This window comes from Thunnus maccoyii, chromosome 15 (genome assembly GCF_910596095.1).
Source record: "Thunnus maccoyii chromosome 15, fThuMac1.1, whole genome shotgun sequence".
NCBI lineage: Eukaryota > Metazoa > Chordata > Actinopteri > Scombriformes > Scombridae > Thunnus > Thunnus maccoyii.
In genome coordinates, this window is record NC_056547.1 from 6,935,179 (window position 1) to 6,953,591 (window position 18,413).

Genomic DNA, 18,413 nt, shown 5'->3' on the forward strand with positions numbered 1-18,413 from the left:
AAATGTGCTTGTTTTAGCCCATGTTAGAGGGTGGAGAGGCATGCTGGGCTTTATTTTGGGTTTCTCAGCTTTGTCAGTGCATGGAAGTCATATATAACATAACATTATTATGTACTGACTTTCTGGGAGGTCAGAGGTCACTGTCAGCTACAGATCAGCACTCTGGAGCTTGTGGGGTTGCAGTAATGTGCTATTCTTGTTTTCTTCTGTGTGGATGTCCTGAGGTTGACAACACTTCTGATCACAATATCAACAACAAACAATGTAGTTTTATTGGTGTTACATTGACTAAATGTGGTGAATGGCTTCCCTAGAGGTTCAAAACTCCAGTTAATGTGTTCACTTAACTGTCTTAGTTACCATATATACCTCAGGTTTTTGAGTACCCATGGACATTAAAACAAGTTATCTAATTATTATGGTTTAAGAACAATGACCCATCAAAAAAAGGTAGTCCTATAGCACAACTTGGGGGAAAGGGGGAAATGAGCATGGGGATGGGGTAGAGTGCTCTAGGCGTAAACTGTGCCACTGTTAGATAATTTTGAACTTCATTATTGCCATCAATTTAACAAAGGCAAAAACTCACACTTTTAATAAAAAACAATATTTTTGTGTTCAACATGTTACCTAAACATTTTCAGTAAAGATTAAACTGTGATCTTTATGTTTTAGCTACAGAAAGAATGTGTGTAAATGTGCTTTTGTGCTTTTTTGTGTACATCTGTACAGCATGTTCGTGTGTAGCTTAAACTTAACATTGTAACACTTGTAACAGTGATCAGACATTAACATGAACAGTGTCTCTAGTCTGTAGAATATCAGAAAATAATACTTAAACACACAGATTATTCTGTACATATGTAGCATATTTAAACTTTTGGGGGTAAATTGAGCCATTGACTCAACTTGCCCCAACATCACCAGCATGTTTTAACCCACAACCTCCATTTTGACATTATTGTTTCACACAGTGACTCAGATCCATAGTTATGACCTTGTTTTGTACACTGACTTAAATTAATTTGCAATAATGTCCAATGCCCATAATGCCCAGATAAAATTTCCACTAAAGAATAATTTACTTTGTTCAACTTTAGAGTGAAAACAGCAACCAAAGAAATAAAACTACAACATGAGGAAGATGAAACAGTTTCTTAAATACAACCATCAGCTCAGCTCAGCTCTGTCCTACAAGCTAGAAGCTTCTGAACTAACATGAAACTGTGAACGCTGAAAACTGCTTGAACAAAGAGAAATTTAACACCACTGTTGATGTTTGGACACCTGATGCTGTTTTTCATTTTGCTGTTTTGTTGGCACTATTTATACTCTGTTTCAATCCGCACTTTTTCTTTTTGAATAGTTGTTAAAATGCATGACTCTGGTCATATTTATTTATCAAATGTGGAGAAATTAAATATCCCCTCCACACATGTTTCAAGACATAAAAAGAGGACTAATAATAATAATTTGTGTTTGATATGATGATCTCTACTGCAGGACTGGACTAAACCATAAGCCCCTTTCAACAGGAGCTGAGCCCCTGAGAGGCTCTAATATTGTTTTAGATACAAGAAATAATCTCAAACTATTTATTCAGCCAATGGAAATAGTTTACTCATAATGCTTATAACTCAAAATTTCTAAATTGCAGATAAAGACAAACTTTTTGAGGGCCCTCCTCATGTTAAGGCCCCGGGTACTTAGTTCCACTATTCCCCTCACTACTAGGCCCCGACATACATCATTCTGCACAGTAAAGCTCAAACAACTACTAAGCAAAACTATTTTTTGAGTGGAGGTAGACTTAAAGTAAAATAAGATCCATTTAATGTATTTAGTGTCAGTGTATTTATCTATATGGATAAAATGTTTACAGACTCCCAGCTGTAAGAGATATGACATTAAAATTAAAAAAGAAATTAAAAAAGTTATTCGATTAAAAAGGATTTTATGGCAACATAATTAGGAAATATGTGTGAAATATTGTTTATCACAACGATGTTAATAATTGAATGATGGTTATTGTAATATTATCTTCATGGTTTATTACACTGAATATTTAACCTGCACATTAGACCTTGTTGAGTAAAAATATGAAACAAATAATCAACATCATTGTTAATAAATGGCGGCAAAAAACTGGAGAAATTTCCTGAGACTTGTAGTTTCATCAGTTGCCAGGCAGAACAACAACAACAGCAACAGTGTTTGGTTTTTTTTGTTTGTTTTTTTGGGTTTTTTTTACGGGAAAACCAATGCAGGAACCTGAGATCAGATGTGTGAAGATCTAATCTGGGACCTGCCAGGTCTTATAACACTGATAAAATACAAACTATATACACAACACTTTTACAATAAATGAAAGATGAAAAGAAAATATATGAAGAAAATAGTGGTTCTAAACCTTATTGTTTTATTCCTGTTAAACAGTACTAAGCCTATTGGCCTGCTCTGACAGTTAATTAAATAACTGGAACAATAATAAAAAAATGTTCATTTAGTCTCTGTGACAATAATGAGTATTCAGGCAATATTCATTTTACTGTAACTACAGTAACACTGATGAGTAAACAAACACTATATGTGGATTTACAAAAAGAACCAGACTTTTGGAATTTTGGTGACTTTAATGAAAAGCAAAATACAAAAGGAGTAAAACAGCAGTGTAACAGAATTTGACTTTCATTAACGTAATCCAACACAGGAAGTGATTTTGAGCATTGCTATCCAACATTTTACATGTTTACAGAAACTCAACAGAGAAAGAAAACCCCTGTCCCTTTACTTACCAAACTAAAATTAAGATATAACAGTATGGAAAAGACAGGTTAAGGGACAGATGTGGGGGAAAAAACACATGGTTAATTAATAAAACATTAAACACATAAATTATTACTAATTAATCTAAAACTTTTAACTTGATAAATTTTAAGGAAATAAGTGAAAATATTTACACACCTGGAAAATAATGTTCATTCTGTGTATTTGAGTGCTTGGGGTGGGCAATATGAAAAACCTTCTATCATTGTAGAGATATATCTATATCATGATACAGTAAATTCAATTAACAGATTAAAGATAAAATAATCAGACTGGAGTTTGTCTAACCATAACCCCATCCATTAACATAAATACCAAGCATATCAAGATACTTCATCACACTGATTCAAAAATCCAGTAAATCCAATTTTACCATAAAACTGTCTGCAGTGACATGTATGTGTTTGTTTGTTTGTGTGTGTGTGTGATGGAAGGAGCATTCAGATTAATTATTTAAGTAAAAGTATAGAAAAATGTAAATTTACTCAAGTAAAAGTCCTGAAAGTACAGAATCAATACATGCAAAAAGAGTTTTAAAGTACTCATGACTGGCAGAATGTCCCCTTTAGAGTGTTACTCTACTGGGTTATTGGTATAAATAGGTAAATATGAAAGCAGCAGTTTAATGTATCTGGTTTAAACTACTTTATAGTGTCAGGTATAAAGTAGTTAAATATTTTATAAACCAATCATATATGTTGTATGTCAGATCTTACTCAGCAGAGTAACTATAGCAGCTGAATAAATACAGTGGAGAGAAAAGTACAATATTTCCCTCTGAAATGTAGGTGAGTAGAAATATAAAGCAACATAAAAGTACATCATACAGTAGTGAATGTACTCAGCTATTTCCACTGGTGAGAATATAATTCATTGTTTAGACAAAAGCAAAGCATTTCCAGCTACTGGGAACAATATGTTGTCATATGGTTGATATTATGTAAAATATCAGATGAATAACAGATGATCTAATTTGATCTAATTTGTATGTTGCTTTGGACAAAAGCATCTGCCGAATGTAAAATATAGTTAATGTTATAGTGTTATGTTATCTTTTGGTTCTTATCTGTGATTACTATCAACCACACAATCATTCAACAAGGTAATGTCATCACATTTTCAATTTTATGTTAAACTATGTTGTTTCTGTATTATCTTTCTATGCTGAACTGTGGTAGGAAATTTTAAGGTGTGCCAAACCTCCTCTCCACCTCTCATACCAGGAAACAAATCAGCTCTGAACCTGTCAGGTGAGATTTCTAAAGATATCATCTTCATGGTAACTGACGTTACAGAATCTCACTAATATATCCATTAAATTATTATTAATACTACTTTTGGTTTTGATATTGTGTATTTTATAGCTTAAAATATTATAATGGTTGATAATACAACACAGAACAATGTTTTATTTCTCACACATAGAAAATGTAAGGTACTGTAATGAGGTCACCTGTTGCTATGCAGTATTCAGTCTCACAGGTTTTCTCCATGGAGGAACTGCATTGTTCTGGTCTCAAAACATTAACATCGTCTCAGGAAACACAACAAAACAGAAAACACATTTTGTTGTGTTGTGTTTTCTGGAAATGTTTGTTGTGTTTTTGGTTTAGTGAAATGTTTGAAATGTTTGTGAATGTTTCCTTAAATGTGTTTTGAACCTCACACATTATTACTTGGTGGAAAGAAAGAACTGGAGTAATTTCCTGAGACTTGTCGTGTCATCAGTTGCCAGGCAGAACTCAGTGCAACAGGTTTGTTCAGGGGAAAACCAACACACCAGTTTGAGCCTTTATGTGAGCAGTGTGAAGAACTTCTCTGATCCAGGAGCTGCCAAGTCTCAACATCAGTAAAATGAAAACTGCACACAACCTTTAAATGACTGAGAACTAGAAAACAAATGTGATTCTAAACTTTCTTCTATTCGTTTATCTCTGTTAAACAGCACTAAGCTTTTAGGTCTGGAACAAGATACCGGCTGGAGCATTTAGTCTCTGTGAAAATACTGAGTATTCAGGCAATATTCATTTTACTGTAACTACAGTCATAAACGAGTAAACAAACACTTAATAAATTAACAAAAAGAACCAAACTTTTGGGATTTTGGGGACTTTATTGAAATCAAATTACAAAAAGAATCAAACAGCAGTGCAACAGACTTTGACTTTCATCGTCATCCAACACACAAAGTGATTTTGAGCAACAAGCTGTTCAACGTCTTACATGTTTACAGAAACTCAACAGAGAAAGAAAACCCGTCCCTTTACTTACCAAAATAAAATTACAGTATAACAATATGGAAAAGACTTATTAAGAAAAAACATCAATTAAGAAAAACAACTTGATTAAGTAGTAAAAACATCAAACACACAAATTATTACTAATTAATCTAAAACTTTTTACTTGATCAATTTTAAAAGAAATTAACAAGCGAGAATATTTACACACCTGGAAAATAATGTTTATTCTGTATATTTGAGTGTTTGTGGTGGGCAACAAGAAAAACCTTCTATCACTGTATATTTATTTTATATCACTGTAGAGATATTTGTATATTGTGATACAGTTAATCGTTCTGCAAATTCAATAAACAGATTATAGATAAAATAATCAGACAGGAATGTGTCTAACACTAAACCTGTCCATTAAAATAAATACCAGGCATATCAAGACACTTCATCCAACTGATGCAAAAATCCAATGAATGAATTGTGACATGTATGTATGTATGTGTGTGTGTGTGTGTGTGTGTGTGTGTGATTTTACCAGGTAAACCCCACCACCAGAAATATTCAACTATGGACATTGTGGATTTGTTTCACATAAACACCAAAACCTCAAAAATATATTGTGTATGTAAGTGTAGTGTGTAAATAATGCTTTTGAGACCAAAATGCCTTTTAAATTTGTTTTCTTTACAGTAATCCAATTTTACTAATCACCAACTAAAAGATTAACCAGATAACCACTATAATTCTACATTTATAACATGAATGATTAATAACCAATTTATTGACAGTTTACAGATGACAGGAGAATTTGGCATCTGTCTTTGCTTCAGTGCACAATTTATCCATAAACCTGAAGAGACAGAAAAAACAAATATATTAAATAGCATCAACATAGTTCACATAAATCTACACAAAACCACACATATATTATATAATTATCTAAGATTGATCATACAGACCTAAAATATCAATTATTGATTCATTGAGGGATTTACCTATAATAATTTAAGTAATTTGTTTTTACCTTTTTTATCTGCATTTTCTAAAATCGTTTTCTCAAAAGTTTTTAATAAAACACTTATCTGACCCTCTGATGTGAAGGTTTCTGCTCCTTTCTTAATATTTTAACTTTATTTAAAACAGCTTCATATTTGTTGTTAAAGACCAATTTAAAGTCAAAAAAACTTCTTTGCAACTACAAAGTTTCACAGACTTTTAGTAGTAGAGGAATAAACAATCTAATAACATTATTTTACAGATAGTTTAAGGTAACTTTGTTTAACAAGAGCTATAGACACTTCATTTCCCATATGAAGTAACTCACTGTGTGCAGGTTGGTGTGTTTGTCATTCAGGGTTGTGGTTTCAGTCTCTCAGATTGCTCAGAGCCGGAGTCAGAAGCTGTGAGATCAGAAACACACAGTTAGTCCACTAATCCTGCACTGAACTACAAACAAGTCACACTGCAGGAAAAAAGTGCAAAAAGTTAATCTGCACAATCTGCAAAAAACACATCTACAGCAGAGTACAAAGGGTCAGACAGGTAAAATAAATAAATAAATAAATAAATAAAAACAAGTTTACTTACAGTTATTAAGGACTTTGGCTGAAAAAAAAAAGAAATAATTTCAGTTCTCACAAATTCCATAAATCCTAAAATATTTTTAACACCTTCTTCCAAATGAATATGATCGCTTGTTCTAGTCACTCAAACTGATCCTCTGATACTCATTTTCCTATAACTTGTCTTACATCATCATATTATTGTCATTGTAGGATTCAAAACCAGGTACAGAGTGTAAACCTTTAAAGGTTGACATGTGTTTCTTATCTTAACACACAGTTGACACAGACTCCTGTACTGTTTAAAACACAACAGTGCAGATTCACTCTCAGCCTGAGAGCAACTAACTACCTTAAAGTGGTGCCATGAAGTCACCAGTCAGTTTTTAAGGAACATGAATGTATCTCTGAGTGTATTACCAGTAACACATACATTGAGATATAATCATATTTTCTAAGAGTAAACTTGTATTAAACATAATATTTGAAGAAAAGAAGCAGATATGATACAGTGTGATTTACATCACTTCATGTTGTTTTAGAACAGATTTCAGTGAACTATGAATTGAAGTTTGCTTCACTTTTGTAATCAGGTTAAAAACATCAACTCAAAGTCTAAAATCAAAGTACTGAAACAGACAAATGAGGAAATCTTTCTGTTTGGGTCTCTCACCTTCGCCGTCTTTCTTCTTCTTGTAAACCATGAATCCAACAACAGCGATGACGACGAGAGCAACAACAACCACGGCAACAACGATGATGATGGTCATGTCAGTCTCTGTGGAGCAAAACACAACAAAAAATAGTCACAACCTGAACAAATGAAGCAGGTTAGAAGGAAAGAACATCAGAGCAGACAACAATCATGTATATCAAGTGACAATTTAAGCTCTTTATAGACAATATACATGCGTCCAATTGTTGTTGTTGATTTGTATTTTATATTCCCACTTTTCTGCACACAATAACTGCATTTATGCTTGTTATCCATGTTTAGCTTTGCTCGTTTATCTTTGACATTGTGTGTCAGCATGATAAAAGATACTGACAACTTTAGTCAAATTACATAAATATATTCATCCAGTTATTAAATAATTTAATCTACTGATCTTCTAAAACTGAGCAGTAGTTCAGTTAATACAGATGCTGTAATCTCTAAACTGTGGTTACATGTGGTCTGAAAAATGATTTAAAAAAAATTAAATTAAAAATGTGGTTAAAAACAAACACACATACAGCTAATATCAAAATATAGAATTAAAATAAAATATTCAGATCAAATTTTAAGTTTTGTATGTTTCATTAGTGAAATTGTTCTGTATTCATTAACAGTGAACAGACAACATAAATGTGTGGTGGTCAACAATAATTTCTTTAAAGTATTTAAAAACTATGACTTTAAATTAAGAAAATACATTTTAAATTTTTAGTGATTGGTAGATTCCTTTCAGGGTCACATGATCATCCTGAGATGAGTCACATCTATTGGTTTAAAACTGATCTCAGCCGTAACTTTTTCATGAAAAACTGGATGAAAGAAACAAATTAAACCACAATAAGGAAACAAAGCACATATAAAAATACATTGTTACATTAAATGTGTGTTTCTTCATCTTCATCACTTCTGATTCCAGTCTTACTTTCATTGCTTCTGATCACAGCTTTGTCCAGTTTGGTGACGATGTCGTTCACACCAGAGAGCTGAAACACACATTCGTACTTCCCCCAGTCTTCAGGTTTGACTGATGAAAGGTCCAGGACAGCACTCATCTGGAAGGATCCATCGTTGTTGGGGAGGATCTCTCCACGTCCCTCATGAAGCTCCTCTCCATCTTTCCTCCAGAACATCATGGCTCTGTGAGTGTAGAAACCTGTAGCGTGGCAGCTGACTGGAGAGGAGGGAGTCTTCTGGAGGAGAGAGAGTGAGGGACGCTCTGGAGTGTGAAGACAAAGACAGTTTATAGTTTCTTTATTATTATTTAACTTATATTAATATTATCATTCGTGTTTGGTGTAATGTATTTAGTAACACAAATATACAGTATATATGACATGCAAATAAACCTCATTGAAGTGTGATTGAGAAAAGGAGGGAGGGACAGAGAAGAAAGACAGATGGAGAGAGGAAGAGGAGAAAAAGAGTGGTGATAAATGTGTGAGAGAGAGACAGAGAGAAAATGGGGTAAAGGTGGAGGGAGGCAGAGAGATGAAGAGAGGTGAGAGAGAAAATGAAAGAGAAATGTGTGTAAACTGAGACACAGTGGCTCTCTGTATGTTGGTTCATATTTATTCTAATGTTACTGTAAGTTAGAAACAGAGGAGGCTTATTAACATTGTTGTGTCCATGAAACTACATCAGGTCATGTGATTCTACCTGTTCTCAGCAGAGAGATCTTCCCGTAGTTCACATACTTCTTCAGCCAGTCAATACAAATCTGGGTGAGGTAGTTCTTTCTCTGTGCGTTAATAGCTTTGTTACTATCCAACTTGTGTTTGGTGATGACAGCTTGTGGGTTTGGAGCGATCCATGTCTCTGTCTTCAAGTCAAATGTAATGAAGTCTTCTCCATCATAACCAAACTGAGAAAAACCATTAACCACCTTATCAGTCTCATCGTCCCATTCACAGCCGTACATCAGCTGGTAAATATGGACACCTGAGAGAGAGACAGAGACACAGACTGCAGTAAACCAGAGTGAGATCTCAGCACAGTCAGCTATCATCAGTTGATATCACATCTTCACCACAGAGACACACTGATCCACAGACACCAAAACAGAAGATCTACACCTTCTGCTGTTATTGGCTGGATGGAAACCACTCACAGCCAATCATCTTCTGGACAGTGTGGACGACTCAGAGAGAGACAGAGAGGCAGAGACTGCTGGGAAACAGAGTCCATTTCCTGTCTTTACATTTTTCACTGCCTCCACTGAGACCAACACACACTTTATCTACACTGTTGAAGGTGGTGTGACTTCATGTGAGCTGCAGGAAAACAAACACACAAACAAACAAACACACACACACACACACACACACACACACACACACACACATGCACACACACACACACTGAGGTGGAGTCCTGACTAACACACACAGATTAAACCTGATCCTGGACTGAACATTACATCCACTGAAACCCTGCAGCCAGTGGATCAGTCCAACAACATCCTCTTCCTGTGAGAAACTACAGACTAGACTGTAAAGAAGAAGAAGAAGACACCAGCAGGACCATTATAGAGACTGGGAGGCAGTCTGTGTGTCCTGATTGGTCCATCCATCAGTCAATCATTTCATACAACCAACAGCTGTTTCCACCTGCAGATGTTGGCTTGATACTGCCTGCTGGGATGAACCAACACACTGTGTTCACTACAGTAGAGTTAATCTGATCTAATCTGTACTTCTACCATTTATTTAGAGCTGCAACTAATTATTAATCGATTCAGCTATTGATTACTTTTATGATAAATCAATTAAACATTTACTTTACAGAAAATAGTGAAAAGTGCCAACAAGTTCCCAGAGCCTGAAGTGAAATCTTCGGATTGATTGTTTTGTTTGATCAACACTGAACATAATTTAATTTTTAATGATATAAAACAGATAAAAGCATCAAATGCTCATATTTGAGAAACTGGAACCAGCAAATGTTTGACATTTTTATCTTGATAAAAGACTTTAAATGATTATCTGATTATCAAAATTAATTTTCTGTTAATCTACTAATCAATTAAATCTATTTAATCTAATTAATTAATCTAATTACTCTACTAAACAATTAACAATTAATTAACTGACTAATCATTTCAGCACTATGTATGTTTATTATGACACAGACCATAGACTGAATATAAAGATGGACGACGTGTCTCCACTTCCTGCTGCTGTGCAAAAGTGAAGCCAAAATATCCTAAATATCACATTTTCAGGAGCTGCCATCTTGCTTGTGTGACGTCATTTGCAACCAGAGTCTGTGCGGTAGAGTCAGGGGGCGGGATGACGGCCTGCAGGACACGCCCCCTCAACATGACTGACAGCCACCGAAAGCCGAGTGAACCGGAGAGATAAACCAGCAGAAACCAGCCGGTAAGCGATGGCGAGTGGATAGAACCACGATTACCTACCGAAGGAGACTGTCATGTGACATTTATGCCTTTTTTTTTTTCACCCACGTTCCGTGAAGACCCGCCCTACTCTGCCTCTGATTGGCTAGTACTCGTTGCCTTCGTTGGTTAGGTTTAGACATGAGGAGTGAGATGGTCAGGGTTAGGGTAAGAATATCAGAGTCAGAGCCAATCAGAGGCTGAGTGTGTTCATGATAAATAAAATAAAACCAATATAACAATTATATTTTCGAATACAAACTTTACACACATGAAACACTGTATCGGCTCATTTACACTCAGCGTTAACAATTCACTTGATAGTTACTGCATTAAAACTATTTTCAGGTTGTGAGTTAGTGAAATAATATATAAAACATATAAAAAAAACAACCTAAATCTTAACTCAACCCTTCTGACAACAGCAGCATATCGTCTACACCCAAAATCTGGAAACATCTCACCAGCAGAAATGAAAGAGGCGACTTCAGTGAGCACTTTTAAAAGTCAAGTAAAAACTTCAATTAACTTCCTGCCCAACATCTACCTCTGTATGTTTATTACACTTTCTGCACTTTAATGTCTCATTTTTTATTTTCTTATTTTTAATGTATCTTAATGTTCAGTTATTTTTAATGTATTTGAAGTATTTTAATGTTTTTCTTATGTGTACATCACCTTGAGTTACAACTACTGTATGAAAAGTGCAAAACAAATAAATAAACTTAAACTTATATAAAAACAAACATGTTAAAAATGTTGGTGAAGTCCATGTCTGATGGTAACCAGGCGACGTACATGGAGACGATGTGTGTATTATATGGTTTTAAACCGACGTACTGAGTTCAAACATACTTAGTAGACGTATTTTTAGATCATAATTTATAATATACGTCACCGTCACACCACCGCTGGTAGACGTTCCTTCCTATGGGATTAAATTTGTGTCATAATAATTGAACAAAATCTCCCAAGCATCAGACAAAAACTAAATTGAATGTGAATAAAAATAAATTGAAAACAAAAAAATGATCTCAAAGGCAAAACTTACAATAAAACTTTTGTGGTCACTTTTTTCAGTTTCGCTGCTTAATTTTTCAGTTTCAGTTCTGACACAAAGGGCGTGTGGGCGGGTCTTACAGGGCTGCGTCACCATTAGCCAATTACTTTTGAAGGGACGGGTCAATGGTCAGTCGTACTACTTGTTGCACTTCCAGACCGTTGAAACTGAAAAATTCTGAACTCAAACTGAAAAGTTCAACAGCGAAACTGAAAAATTAAGCAGCAAAAAGTGTCGACAAAAGAGAAATCCTGATCAGTGAAAGAAAAGTGGAGAATATTGTAATCAAATGTTTCACTCTTGTATAGTTTTATCTAAAGTTTTGCATTTGAGGTCACTTTTTCACTTTTAATTCATTTTTTAGGTTTGATTGTTGGGAGATGTTGTTCAGTTATTATGACACTAATTTAATCCCGTACCTTCCACGCACTCGCCTTAACGTCGCCGCCGGTCTCTCATCTACAGTCTCAATCAATCTCATTTAAAACTCCACACGGTCTGGCGGCGTCGGAAGGGTCGACTGCTCCTCCTCCTCCTCCTCCTCCTCCTCCTGGTAATCCTTAAATTGACACTATCCACCTGCCGTACCAGCTGGTAGTGAATCACAGATGTAAACGTTACATTAGCGTCTTCCATCAGAAACTGCTGCGCTCACTCGGCTCGTCTGCCGCGTCTGACGGAGGTTTGAGGGCTGTCAATCACAGCTGTCAATCATGACGTCACACCCCCCTTTTTATATCATCAAATAACTAATTAAAAACAAACTTATCAGAAAAATGAGCACTTGAACAAACATCAGCGTGATAAGAACGACCTAAAATGACAGAAACCATCTTTGAGGAAAAATGTATTTGACGAGCACTTTGATTCTTTAGTTTGGCTCATGTCCCATCCGCTAACATGGAGGGGGCGGGATTTAGGAGCTGTACTGCAACCAGCCACCAGGGGGCGATCCAGATGTTTTGGCTTCACTTTTGGGGAGCTGTCATGTCGTCCATCTTTATATACAGTCTATGATACAAACACACTGCAGTCAAGTGAAGTTAATCTAATCTAATCTGCATGTATGAACCAACACACTGTGGTCACTACAGTAGAGTTAATCTGATCTAATCTGTACTTCTACTATATATTTAGAGCTGCAACTAATGATTCTTTTCATTATCGATTCATATATTGATTACTTTTTTGATTCATGGATTAAACATTTACTTTACAAAATGTCAGAAAATAGTGAAAAATGTCCATCACATGTTCCCAGAGCCTAAAGTGAAATCTTCAGATTGATTGTTTTGTTTGATCAACACTGAATATTATTTAATTTTTAATGATATAAAAACAGATAAAAGCATCAAATTAATCTACTTAATTATTAATAATAATACTTATTAAGAATTAATCAACTAATTGATTAACTGACTAATGGTTTCAGCACTATGTATGTTTATTATGACACAGACACACTGTGGTCCAGTAAAGTTAATCTAATCTAATCTGTAGTTCTACTATATGTTTATTATGGGATGGACACACTGTGTATCAGTACAGTAGAGTCGTGCTGTGATCTGAATGAGACGTTTACCGTGTCGTCCTGTCAGTCAGGTTTATTAAAACATACTGTTACTTCTGTCATATGGGGACCCGACAGAAGCAGCCTGTGTCCCATTTACAGTCCTGCACCGTAGTTTAAGAAACCAGGCGGTAATGTTCCTCTATCAGCTGTGTGTTGTAAAACTGTTGTGATAAACAGGTTTCTACACTGTGGGCAGTTCAGTAGATTATTCTGATCTAATCTAGTGGAGATAAAGTGTTAATAATCTCTGTTGGTTATTATGGGATGGACAGAAACACTGGATCAGAGCAGTATAGCAGCATCCAGGAGTCTCAGTCTCAGTAATGTGTGTTTTAGTCTGTTTCAGTGTGTGTGAGTGAAAAACCTCCATATAAAACAGTGTTGATGAGGAATGATGGTGTGTGTGTGTGTGTTCACATTTGTTTACTACTATACAACAAACAGGGTGAAAGCATAAACAACATTTTATCAGTAAACAGTGAAACACAAACAAACCTCCAGTTTGGTTGAAGCGCTGCTTTACAATTTCAATGTTGCCTTTGAAGCTCGGCTGGTAACCCAAACAATTCCCAGTCTCCCTCTCCCAGTACTGTTGATCTGTTGCCTTGTTCATCCAGTCCTGTTTGGGTTCTGCTTTATTGGTGTTGCTGTCACAGTAAATCATCTCAACCTCATCAACCATCCCAACAAACACAAACTCTGGGAAGTTTGGGACTTGAGAGGACCCAGTGTAGAAATACTTCAGAGAGTGAGTCACTGTAAGAAAAAGTTAATGTCATCATTTCAGTTTCCTCAGTTTTATGATTACATTTTACATAAAATAAAATAATTTTTCTGTGCACAAAAAACTCCAGTTTAGTTTCCAGTTAGTGGAGACGTTTATTCTTCAGGATCATCATTAGTAGCGTCTGCTCCTCATTATTGTGTTAGTTTGAAATGTGAAACCACAAACCTGACAAACTATATATCAGTCCCTCCAGAATTTCACTGAGTTTTTTATGATTATTATTAAGGCCAAAAATGCTTGATTTTGCAGCGGGCTTTTTATTTCTTCTTTTTGCAGTAAAACTGGGGGAACTGGAAAAATTGTAATTATTACGATCACAAAATCCCAATTTCCTGGAGGGACTGATATACGCTGCATGTGATTATAGTTTTAATTTCCTTATTCAGCTAATTAAAACATTTTATTGGATTATATTACGTCCATTATGGTCTTTATACTGTAAACTGTGAACGACGACAACTTAGGTTTCTTCTTCCTGAGGTTTTAAGCACTTCTACTTATACAGTTTAGAAGTGGGTTGTTTAGCTCTTTTCTATTGCTGTTGTCATTTCATTTTATAATTATATAATAATTACTTCCAGTTTTATGATGTTTTTGTCAAAGGTTTTATGGATTTCAAATGTTTGATAAGAGTTTTTTTTAATACAACCAATAAGAAAAAAATTCAGACTCTGTTCCTTGTGAACCTCACTTTCATACATCTTGATTTATGTAAACTGAAGAATTATACTTAAGTTTCACTTCCAAAATGTTTGATAACAAATATTTGGTGTAAAACCAAATCTTCTGAATTGTTGACAATCACAGAGAAATGTTTACAGCTCTATATTTAATAAAGTTCTCTTGGGTGATATCTTTACTCTCATGTACTCATTCTGTACTGTTTCTATTAGTATCAGTTTATACTGGATTAAAAGCAGATTATTTATTAACTCTAATATCCAACATGAACTGATCATTATTCACTCTTAGTCCTGATTCCAAAACTTTATTCCAGAGTTTCAACAGAATAAACTTTATACAAGTGTCTGTAAGTTTTAACAATCATATTATTGTTTATTTGATGATCCTCCTCTGTCCTCTGTCATTTATGTACTAAGATGTTTATGTTCTGAGAATTATGTCTTTAAATCTTTGTAAGTTTTAACAGTGTGAAAGACTTTGTGATTAATTTGCTCGGTTGTTTTATCTCAGGCTGATGTTTGTACATGTGTCCTTATTTAATGTGTTTTTATTATAATGTCTGGTTTGATGAAGCAGTTCCTTTAATCCATTAACCTGAACCTTCTGATGTCTGAATGCATGTAGATCAAATTTCTGTGTTGTTAAACTATTAAGATGCACTTGAAAAATTCTGAACTGGTCAGAACAAAAATCTCTAATAAATCTGTTTCTTATTAGTCAAATGACTGAACAAAATATCAAAAAGATCTGATTAAGGCTGCAGCTATAAAATTATTTTCAGTATCAAATAATCTAGTAATAATTTCTTCTATTAGTCGATTAATATTTTTTTATATCAATAAATAGTAAAAAAAAAAAAAAAAAAGTCCATTTTAAGTTCAGTAACATTTTCAAATGTTTTGTTTTATCAACCCAAAAGTCAAAAACTAAAAGTCATTCAGTTTACTGTCATAGAACTGTAAGAAAAACAACAAATATTTACATTTCTGCAGAAGAAATCACTTTAACGACTATTTGATACCAAATTACAGATTAAGACATAATATTGTAACATAACAAAACTTACAAAACTCAGTATTAAGTCATTTTAAACATGTGATCTGTGTTATTTGACAAGTTTATATTTGAGTCGTTGAACAAAATAAATGATGAATGTCAGTAATTTAGTGAATGATATTAAATATTGTGCCACCAGAGCAGGAAGTTGTTTGGCTTCAGTAGCATCAATATCTATGAAAACAGCGCCATCTCCTGACTCATGTTGCTATGGTTACAAATATAAAATAAAAAAAACCCAAAACCTTCTCAGTAGCCTGTAGATGTTAATTATACACACTTAAGATGAAATGTAGTGACGTCTTCAAGACTGTGAAAAGGGTTTAATACATTTACATCATTTATAAAATAATAAGTAATGACTAATATCACTAAATTAACGGTTACACACTGACTGAGGATGTGATCTTCATCATTGTCGTTTGTTTGAAACATAAATGTGTAAATTTTAATAGAAAACATGACGTCATGGACAACTTAAAGACTACGTTAAAGTGGAGTTTACTTTTTTTTAGTTGTATTTTAGTTATGTTTTCCCTTTTTTCTTTATTTATCTGAGTGTGTGTTGGACTATTTTGCGCTGCGTAATTGTGCTGCCATTTTGTCCAGAACGCGCTCGGACCGAATCGATCATAAAGGTCCTGATAAAATATTATAAAATAAAATAATGGCCCTGATTAAAGATAGTTAAAGAAAAGAAAAATACACGTTTTAACAGCCCCTTTCAGAAATATAGCAGGAAATTTAATTTGCCAAAAATTCAGCAGGTTATTCAAGAAATATGAATTAATCAACTCGCTGATTTAAAGTGAACTTTAAGATAATGAGTTTGTGACTTTTTAAACATTTCTATAATCTTTAAGGGAACTAAACGTCTACTACCATGAAACACCCTTCAGTTCGTATAGTCGTGACTACAGATATGAAGCCTTTTCTTTTACCATCAACCGACTTAAAACAAACAAAAAAAACTATATTGATTCACCTGCCGCCGCGCTGTGTAGACCCAGAAGGGCCAGAAAAACCAACATCTTCATTTTGAGCTTCAGTATCTACAACTTTACTGACAACGAGTAGTTTTCTTTTTCCAGAGACAGACAGACTGTGCGACTCCTATGGTCATCCAGGCTGAGCTGAGGATAGAAAATGCAGGATCGCTCACGTCAGCCTCCATCTGAGCCAATGGGAATTTAGTATGAGCGTCGACGTCACTTAAATCTGGGTAAAACTGACTGAAATAGGTTATTAACGAAAAAGAAAGTAAAATGTGCTTGTTTTATCCCATGTTAGAGGGTGCAGAGACATGCTGGACTTTATTTTAGGTTTCTCAGCTTTGTCAGCACATTGAAGTCGTATTATAACACATATAATAATACTTGTAATATAACACGTATAATGTTTTGAAGGCTGATGTAATATAATGAACAGAGATGTGTTGACTTTCTGGGAGGTCAGAGGTCACTGTCAGCTACAGATCAGCACTCTGGAGCTTGTGGGGTTGCAGTAATGTGATATTCTTGTTCTTCTGTTCTGTGTGGATGTCCTGAGGTTGACAACAGTCCTGATTCAAACATCAACAACAAACAATGTGGTTTTATTAGTGTTGCAGTGACTAAATGTGGTGAATGGCTCCACCCAGAGGTTCAAAACTCCAGTTAATGTGCAGCAGTACAGTTGATTAAAAAGGGATTTATTTAAAACAGATCAGTGTTTGCAGTGATACCATCTTGTTATACAATTAGATTTATGAAAGCAGCTTATTCATAAACACTGTCCATACACAAAAAACTTACTGTGTTATGTTTAGCATGCTAATATATAGTATGTTAAGATTTGATTTAGGCCTACACATTTGTTTTGTCACAAAATACTTTAACAATCCAGACAGATAACATTTCCACTAAACAATAATTGACTTTGTTCAACCTTTAACTTTGGAGTGAAAACAGCAACCAAAGAAATAAAACCACAACATGAGGAAGACGAGACAGTTTCTTAAACACAAACATCAGCTCAGCTCAGCTCTGTCCTACAAGCTAGAAGCTTCTGAACTAACGTGAAACTGTGAACGCTGAAAACTGCTTGAAGAAAGAGAAATTTAACACCACTGTTGATGTTTGGACACCTGAAGCTGTTTTTCATTTTGCTGTTGCGTTGGAAATATTTATACTCTGTTTCAATCCTCACTTTGTCTTTATGAAGCACTTCATAAAAGGTTATAGAGTTTAGTTTTATTTCTTTTAAAAACAACTCACTTCTTCACCTTGGTTTCATGATTGTTAGAGAAACAAAGCAACAGGCTAAGTATTAGATCTTTTATTTGGACAATGTAGTCGGCTATTTATTAATGTTTGACTGATCACTGCTGATTGATAACTGAGTTTATAACTTTTACCTTCACAGAGATGTCAGAGGTGTGACAGCGCTCCCTCTGGAAAAAAATATGTATCTTCCTCTGAGCTGGTGATGAGAAACCACCTGATGTCACCTGACTTTCTGTTGTCAGTGTTGTCACACATGTT

The 18,413-nt window shown here is 34.6% G+C and overlaps 1 protein-coding gene across 1 annotated transcript; it reads right to left on the bottom strand.

Annotated features, from left to right (window-relative positions):
- Positions 1–4,919: 4,919 nt before the first annotated feature.
- LOC121913639 (H-2 class I histocompatibility antigen, Q9 alpha chain-like) lies at positions 4,920–17,002 on the bottom strand. Its single transcript, XM_042436374.1, has 8 exons — positions 16,877–17,002; positions 13,860–14,120; positions 8,994–9,275; positions 8,260–8,553; positions 7,293–7,397; positions 6,645–6,662; positions 6,382–6,457; positions 4,920–5,907 (listed from the first exon to the last, which is right to left on the bottom strand). The coding sequence occupies exons 1-7, from the start codon at positions 16,926–16,928 to the stop codon at positions 6,408–6,410; spliced, it is 1,062 nt and encodes a 353-aa protein (XP_042292308.1). The 5' UTR covers positions 16,929–17,002; the 3' UTR covers positions 4,920–5,907; positions 6,382–6,407.
- Between the last annotated feature and the right edge of the window lie 1,411 nt (positions 17,003–18,413).